Source organism: Nothoprocta perdicaria, unplaced genomic scaffold (assembly GCF_003342845.1).
Source record: "Nothoprocta perdicaria isolate Ctin4 unplaced genomic scaffold, notPer1 scaffold_36, whole genome shotgun sequence".
Taxonomy (NCBI): Eukaryota; Metazoa; Chordata; class Aves; order Tinamiformes; family Tinamidae; genus Nothoprocta; species Nothoprocta perdicaria.
In genome coordinates this window covers 5,004,777-5,012,846 of record NW_020455599.1, presented here as the reverse complement: position 1 = coordinate 5,012,846, position 8,070 = coordinate 5,004,777, and the positions used below count along the sequence as shown (strand labels likewise).

At 50.3% G+C, this 8,070-nt stretch overlaps 1 protein-coding gene across 1 annotated transcript in view; it reads right to left on the bottom strand.

Moving 5' to 3' along the window:
* Positions 1–6,804, bottom strand: part of TMEM181 (transmembrane protein 181) — a 35,175-nt gene extending 28,371 nt beyond the window's left edge. The window contains exon 1 of the mRNA XM_026044359.1: positions 6,674–6,804. Within this exon, the coding sequence (XP_025900144.1) occupies positions 6,674–6,804 (131 nt within the window). The remainder of the gene's footprint in view (positions 1–6,673) is intronic.
* Positions 6,805–8,070: the final 1,266 nt, after the last annotated feature.

The window sequence follows — 8,070 nt, the reverse complement described above, 5'->3', positions numbered from 1 at the left end:
CACGGCGGCCCAGCCGCGGGGGGCGGGGGGAGTGGCGGTACGGCGGGCGGCGGGGGACACGGCGCTGCGCTCCGCGGAGGCGGAATGGCGACGTTTCTGGCACGCCCCCGACATCTGTCTTATTTCCGTGCAAAATAAACGTGGATTTTGTTGTGCTGAGCTGTTCAGCCTGCTGAGCCTGGGCAGCGACAGTGGTCAACGGGCCCGTGGGTTGAGGTGATGGGMATGCGGTGACTCTCTGGAGTTACTAAGTTTGGGTAGTTCTAATATTTGTTCGTGACAAGCCGGCACTGCCGTTACTGAAGTATGTGCCGGTATCCAGTGCCTAGGGTAAACCCACAGTAAGATCCCAGCTCTGGTGGTTGTCACGCACCTGAGTTACAGCCCTCTCAGGATGCTCCCAGAAATAGCTGGATCGCTCAGCATGACGTCTGAAAAACGTGTCCTCCACAACCAGACAAGTCTGTTAAAAGTTACCGAGAAGCAGGGCTGCCGTCACCTCCAAAGGCACTCGGCACTGACAGCACCACTCGCTCAGCCGGGTGCCTTACCTGCAGTTCRCCTCCTTACTGGTGACCCGGTCAAGCAGCCAGCTAGAAACGTGACTTACTGCACTGGCCAGCAGCTAGTAAGCTCGTAAAGAGGCGGTGTTCAAAAATGYGTCACACCAAGAGCCCCAGGAAAGGCATTTGTAAATTGTAAATCAGCAACAATAAATGCCCTCAGTTGGAGATGAAGGTGGGAATAGTCAGGACCCTCCAGCAAACCCYGTGTGCTCGGAGCTGGGTGGTGCTTCCAGGGCCGACGTGCCCGGCTCCGCGGGGACTGTGGCCTTCAGCCGGCAGCTCCCGGCCACCTCGGGCCTCCCCATGCGGCTCTCTGGGGACGGAAAATGACAGAGCGGCGTTTGCAGCCGCTGCGGCTATTGCCACCGTGCTGGGGAGCAGACGCAGCTGCGGCTGCCCTCGCGCCTGGGCTGCTCACACGGCCGCTCCCATCCCTCTGGCACGCGGGAGTCTCAGGAGCCAGTGAATTTCCTCTCCTCATCCACCACAAAAGCAAGAAGATACTGTCCTCATTGCACACGTAGGGAACTGAAGCACAGGGGAGATTACAATTTGCCACAGGTCAGCTGGAGAACAASGTGGCAGAGCCTCGCCAAGGTCTAAACTGGAAGGCAGCAGCTGAATGAGGCTCACAAGGAGATAGGCTGATGGGTGATTTAACAGCCTGAGAGCCGCCTCTTCTAACCAACCTCACACTTGTGCTGCAGCTCCRTGACGGGTTCATGCTCATACCCACCCCGGCTGTTGGCAGGAGGAGCAATCCAGCCCTTCTGTAGGTCTTTGGCAGCACAAGTGTTTGTGCGGCTGAATCGTGAACCAGGTTAGAGAACTGATCAGGGCTAAAAATTACTCAGGAAAAAAGTTAGTGTTCAGCTGGGTTGGTTGTTTAGCCATTGCGCAGCTACATGAACACTCGTGGGCGGAGAAGACGAATGCAGAAATGTGTGACTAGGGAAAGGAGAGACGGCAGAGATGGCAGAGCCAGCTTACAGCAGCTTAAACCAGTCGCTAAACTGTGGTGTTTGTCGCCGCCTCCTCCTGCTTCCAGCTTTCCTGTCACAGAAAATGAGTCACAGGAGGGCTGGGGTTGGAAGGAGCCTCTGGAGATCATCTARTCCAAACCRCTGCACAGGCAGGCTCATGTAGGGCGCCTTGCACAGGGTCACGTCCAGGTGGGGTTTGGAGATCTCTACACAAGGAAACTCCACAACCTCCCTGGACAACTTGTTCCCTGACACCCTCACGGGAGATCAAAATCCTCTCCTCCACATTGGGGTCCTTGAAGTCTCTCCACGGCTGACAGAACAAGGCAGAGGTACAGCTGTGTACAAGCTGCAGCCTCTGCAGATCCGGTCTCGATCGAAGCTAAAGGAACACAAATTTTCAGAAAGCTTGGCAGCAAACTTCCAGCAAGTCCTGCTGACCATTGACTTTTCACAGGCTGACACTTGGAGCGCTTGGGAAGGACTTTGAGAGGGCAGGAAGAAGTGCACCTTTATCACAAGAGTCCTCTCAGGCAAACTTCAGGTTTCTCTAAAGGAAAAATGAACCAGCTGGTTGTTGAGTCAAACTATGTGTTTGCTCTGGGTTTATTCTGAAAATCAGCTGAACTGCTGTGAATKAATTTTTCCCAAATTTTGAAGTTTCACAAAGTTTTAAATAAACAAAAATGACAATAGGGGATAGGAGATGTTAAGAAATTAATAAATAATGCTACCAGTATCATATACAATAACCTATTCTGTTACCAGCATATGCAACTAATTAAAGCTGTAGGTTAAATAGTAGGTTTAAACTATGCCATATACTGTCTTTTTAAACTATTTCATATATTGTATTTTTTCTTTGATGAACAAAAATAAACTATTGTATGATAGGATTTTAAAGCTCGGTGCATTTTAGGTGATTTATCCTGATCTCTTGGCACTACTACTAAACGCAGTGTTAGCCCCGTGCCTATTTCTGAAGTGATAGGTTTGTTGATCCAGAAATTGATTTTTTCAGGAATACCAAGTTGCTACTGAAAGTTATGCAGCCCTGAAGTCAGAGCACAATTTGGCCACCCTTCTTCCATCTACTTCTATCAGGCAAGCATATTATTTGCTTGATTTCCTAAGAAAACATTTGCATCATGCTGAGCTCTTCAATATTAGCTGGGGGACATGGTGATAAAGCTCCCACTGAAATWAATGTCAGTTGACTGTGAGGCTGTATCTTCTGGTGAGATCTTACATGTCTCCCTGATGACGTGTTCAAAAGAGATAAAAATCCAGATGGTATCATAGGTACTAAAGTCTTTTCCAATGGTCTGCTTGGAATTGCCCAGTGCAGTAGGAAGGAGTCATGAGCTGCGAGCCCTTCAGGGCAGCCCTCAGGGCAGGCTGAGGGAGGGAGGAACATATTGGCGCGGGAGGGAGAGACACTGGAGAACAGTACGTTCCCCTAAGGGGCTTGKTTTTTTATTTTTCAGGAGTATAGATTAGAACAGTCCTGAAGTTGCTGTAATATGCAAGGGCCTGATGCACTTCGTGGCAGTGCCAGGGTGTTGGGAGGAAGTTCATGTTCCTCCCTTTCCCCACTTTCCCTGAGCTTGTCCGGTGCCCCAGGTGTCTCCAGGCTGGGCCTGGGTGTCAAGACCCACCTCAGGTTGTGATCACCTGGCCTCACATCCATTAGTCTATAAACACAAACCTCCTCTACAAACACACCAAAAACGTGCCTTATCTAAGGGAACTATTAACCTAAGCAAAAATCATAGAATCCTTAAGGTTGGAAGGGCCCTCTAGAGATCATCTAGTCCAACCTCCCTGCACATKCAGGATCACCTAGAGYGTGACTGTACTCAACTGTACTCAATGGTTTTTCCTTTCAAAAAAGCACCTTTTCTTCTTATATCAATATCCAAAAATCAGGATGGCTGGTACTACTCTCTCCATCCTCTCCCAGAAGGGCTGGCTCAACTGGTGATGGGGAGGCACAATTTGGGACTAGTCTGGGATATCGGAGATATCCCATGCCCGAAGAACAGGCAGCTGCTGGGCCACGTGCTCCAGATCGTCAGGAAGATGTCACTGAATCAGGACAGCCCTGGAGGTGAATGAGAAGAGATGCAGCCACTGGCACCATGAGGGCACAGATACCTGGGACAGCAACTTCATCAGGCAGCTCTGCTCTGCTCTGCTCTGTCATCCCCTCTCACTTAACCTCCTCTCACTGAAGATGAAGCAAACACCAGCACTACATATAATAACATTATCTGGGTCAAGAAATACTATTTCTCTGCCAGTCACAAAGAGGACAACATGGTATTTTTTCCATTTCTGTATCACCTCTGCTGCAAAACTTTTGAGTTTTATACTGACAGAGGCACTTGGGGAAGGATGTGTTTAGAGAAGTCAGAAGTGAGAATACAGTAGCCAGTTTCTTCTCTTCTCTTCTCTTCTCTTCTCTTCTCTTCTCTTCTCTTCTCTTCTCTTCTCTTCTCTTCTCTTCTCTTTTCTCTTTTCTCTTTTCTCTTTTCTCTTTTCTCTTTTCTCTTTTCTCTTTTCTCTTTTCCTGACAAATTGATTACTTGCAAACTCTTATCCTTTTCCCTCTTCTTCCCACTTAGCTCTTGCCCTTTTCCCTCTCCTTTCCATATAGGCAATGGAAATCTCCAGCTGGTGCCAAGTGGCTTTGCTTAAACAGCAAGAGGGAAGTTACAACTGGCAGTTGTTGTCAGCTGTGCATTTGTGGATGCAATGTGTGAGAGGGAAAACATGCTTTTCTTTTGTCTCGTAATTATGTCAGTCTGGTGTAATAAGATACTATTTCCTCTCATTAACCTTATTTTAGAGAAATGCCTTAGTTTGAAGTAAAGACAGACCATACTAGATTTCATTAGTCAAATTTCCAAAATCCCTTGTGTCTTCACAGCAGTAACATTCTCCATTACATCCCTGATGACATTCATTTATAATCTGACCCAATGTACTGAGTGAAACAGAGAGGAAGAGGATGAAAAATCAAAGCCCCCTTGCCATAAATGGGAGCTGACCATGAGAAGCACGCACTGCCACACCAAGAACCTTTGACTGGATGTCCTCCTCCTTACCAGGAAAACAAAAGGCAGGTGGCATTGATACTTCCAATTGTAATGCTAAAGTGAAAAAAGCACAAGAATAATAGGTGTGCAGTGTTATTTTTCTGTTTCACTGTTGGATTAATACCCTGGAAATACAGAATAATACTTCAGTGATCCCCAAGTCTAAGAAAACCGTTTCCTTGCCAGTCCATCCCCAAGCACATCTCCATTTCAGCACCTTTCCCCCTGAAGGTTCTGCAGGTGRCACCCCTTGGGGATACACTCAGAAAGAAAAGGCCATCTCGCACTCAGTCTGCGTGCTCATCCCATCTGGTGCTCATTCAGTCTGGTGCAGTAGCATCTCCTCTCTACAGCCCAGGCAATCTCTCCACAAACATTTGTAGTCATAACAATAAGTTAATGAAAAATTAGCTTGGAGGACTCAGATTTCTTCTGGAAAAAGAAAGGCTGAACAAGTGCATATCTCTGAATCTTTCAAATGTTAACCCAAAGCCAAGCCCAATTTTTCTCCTATCTCTATACTTTCTAGWGCCAATATTTGCTAGCACACTGTCAGACACACACATGTTCACTTTTGGCATTTCTTATCACCTCCAATGACTTTTCACACCATGCTCAGGTGCAAGGAGCCACTGCCTTGCTAGGAAGAGTTGGGGTAATGCTGAACTCTGCCAAGCTGCCAGGCAGGCTGTGTCACCAAACTGTGCGTCTTTACAGGCCTCACTATTGTGAGCAGTAGGACAAAATATAATGGACCTTCACTGGGGAAAATAGACACAGCATACTGGAAAAATGCAGGAGAACTGGGCCGTGCTGCACACCAGCACCCAGGCAAACACTTAGGCTTAAATTCATAGAAAAAGAACTAAAAGAGACCTCCCCTAGATTTTCCTTCCCTCAAGAGAGATATTGCCACAGCCAGGCCTATGTCATTCTTGATGTTTACCAAAAGTTTTTGAAGTCCTCCAGTGCTGGAGACATAACCGTTTCCCTGTATAAACTGTCCTCTACCCTCTGTTCCACTGTTCCACTCATTTTTTTTTCTTAGTGCCTAGCCTGAATATTTCCTTAGTGCCTAGCCTGAATATTTCCTGCTACAACTTATGTCTCTGTATAGTCCTCTCCAGTTGGAATACAGACATGAAGAACAGATTATTCCCTTTCTTTTTTGCAGACCTGCAAATTCCCCAACCAGGAAGATTCTTCTTTTGGGTGAACAACCCCTAATTTTCCCCACGGTTACATTTTCTAGGCCTTTGATCATTATTTTCTCTCTTCTCCAATTCTTGAAGCACAATGTCCAAAACTGGTCACAAATCCAGCTAAGGTGTGGAGAGGTGACTGCAGTAGATGACTTAATTCCCCCATCTTGCAACCCCAAGCCATTTRCCATTTTCATATATATGATGTGGTCAAAAGAGGCTGCTCATACAATGYGTTAAGATTTCTAAATCCTTTTCCACAAAAATGCTATGTAACTGCTCACTCCCCAACCTATACTTGTAAGGCTGAATATTCCTGCCCGGTATTTCTCTTTCCTGGGCTTCATTCTTTTCCAAGCCATTTCTGCAACCCCAAGCATCTTTTAATTTAGAGCCCCATCCTCCAACATGTTTAAAATCCTCCCTGCTTTTCTGTAACCTCGAAACACGACTCTGTAACCTCGAAACACGGCTGCTCTCCAGCCCTCGCCGGTCCCTGGTGAGGGCAGCCGGCAGCGCCAGGCACACGAAGCATGTTCGCAGCCCGCTCAATACCCCTGCCCATTTCAACCTCAACCCCCGCCACCTGCATGCGTTTCCCAGCCAATTTGATCATTYTTTTCCCAGCCCGATCCCCCAGTGTCTCCAGATCGCGCCCGAACGCTTCCGCACAGAAAGCCCTCGGCACGTCCGTGACAATGGACATGGGATGGAGGGGGCGGTGGGAAGCGCCGCGGCTGCCCGGACGGGTCCCCGCGGTACCCGGGTCCCGCTGGAGGCCGCCCCGGCCGGGGCTCGGCCGCCCGCGCGCCCCGCCGTACCGGTAGTAGCGCTCATCGCGGTAGGGCGTGAGGTCGTCGCGCAGCTCGCGGTAGGTCTCCCGCAGCCGCTTGCAGAGGCGCTTGAGCTCCCCGCACAGCGGGTTCCCCAGCGCGGCGAAATCGGCCTCCATGGCGCCGCCGCCGCCGCCTCAGGCGCCGCGCTCCGCCATGGCCGCCCGCCCGCCCGCCACGGCCGCCGCCTCAGCACCACGGAGAGGGGCGGCGCGTCCCGCCGCGGCCCGGCCTCCCGCGCTGCCCCTCCGCGGCGCCCGCGGCGCGAAAATAACGCCAAGGATGAAAAGGAGAGCGGAAAGAAGGCGGCGGCTCTGCCCCCGCAGCGGCCTGGCCGCCGCCCGGCCGCCCGCACGCTCTCCGCACAGCCTCACGCTCCAGGGAGGAGCACAAAGGCTCTTCATTGCTTCGGACTAAAAAACTTATCCAAATTCTTTCTATCTATCTATCTATCTATCTATCTATCCATCCATCTATCCATCTATCCATCTATCCATCTATCTTATCTATCTTATCTATCTATCTATTTCATATGTATACACACAGGCACTGGCTCTGTATAAAATTAATTCCTTAGTTAATTAACCACCTCTTTTACCCTACTAAACCAGGCCAGTTTACAGAAGGCTTCGCAGAGCCCATGGGACGAGCCGGGCTGAGTCACAGGGTCTCAGAAGAGCCGGGTGCGGAGCCGCCTCTGGGGAGCGCCTGGTTCCAGCCCCGGCTCCCCCAGGGCCACCCCACGGCACTGCGTCCCTCACGCCCCGCGTATCTCATGGATGGTGACGCAGCCGCAGCCTCCGTGGGCAGCTCAGCCTGGCGCGCCGGCACCCTCGGTGGGAAGCACATCTTTGTGTTCAAGGGCAACAAGTTGCCGGTGTTGCCCATTGCCTCTAGGGCTCCGCTTGGCACCTCTGAGAAGAGGCTGCTGGCCTTGTCCTCACAAACACCCCCTCAGATACTTAGACACATCGGACAGACTCACCTCAGCCTTCTCTTCTCCATGCTGAGCAGGCCCAGCTCTCTTGGCATCCATCCATGAGAGACATTCCAGCTCCTTAACCATCTCTGTGGCTTTTCTTRCCCAGCAGGTCCATGTCTTTCTTGTCCTGTGGAGCCCAGCACCAGACACAGCCCTCGAGAAGCAGTCTCAGCAGAGCTGAGTAGAGGGCAGGATCACCCCCCTCAACCTGCTGGCAACCCTCCTCCTACGCACCCCAGGGCACCATTAGCTTTCTTTGGCCACCAGGGCACACTGCTGGCCCATGTTCTGCTTGGTGTCCTCCAGGATGCCCAGATCCTTTTCTACAGAGAGAAGGATCTTCTTCAGGTGGTCATCCCCCTGCCTGTACACATGAATAGGGTTATCCTCCTCAGGGGCAGGA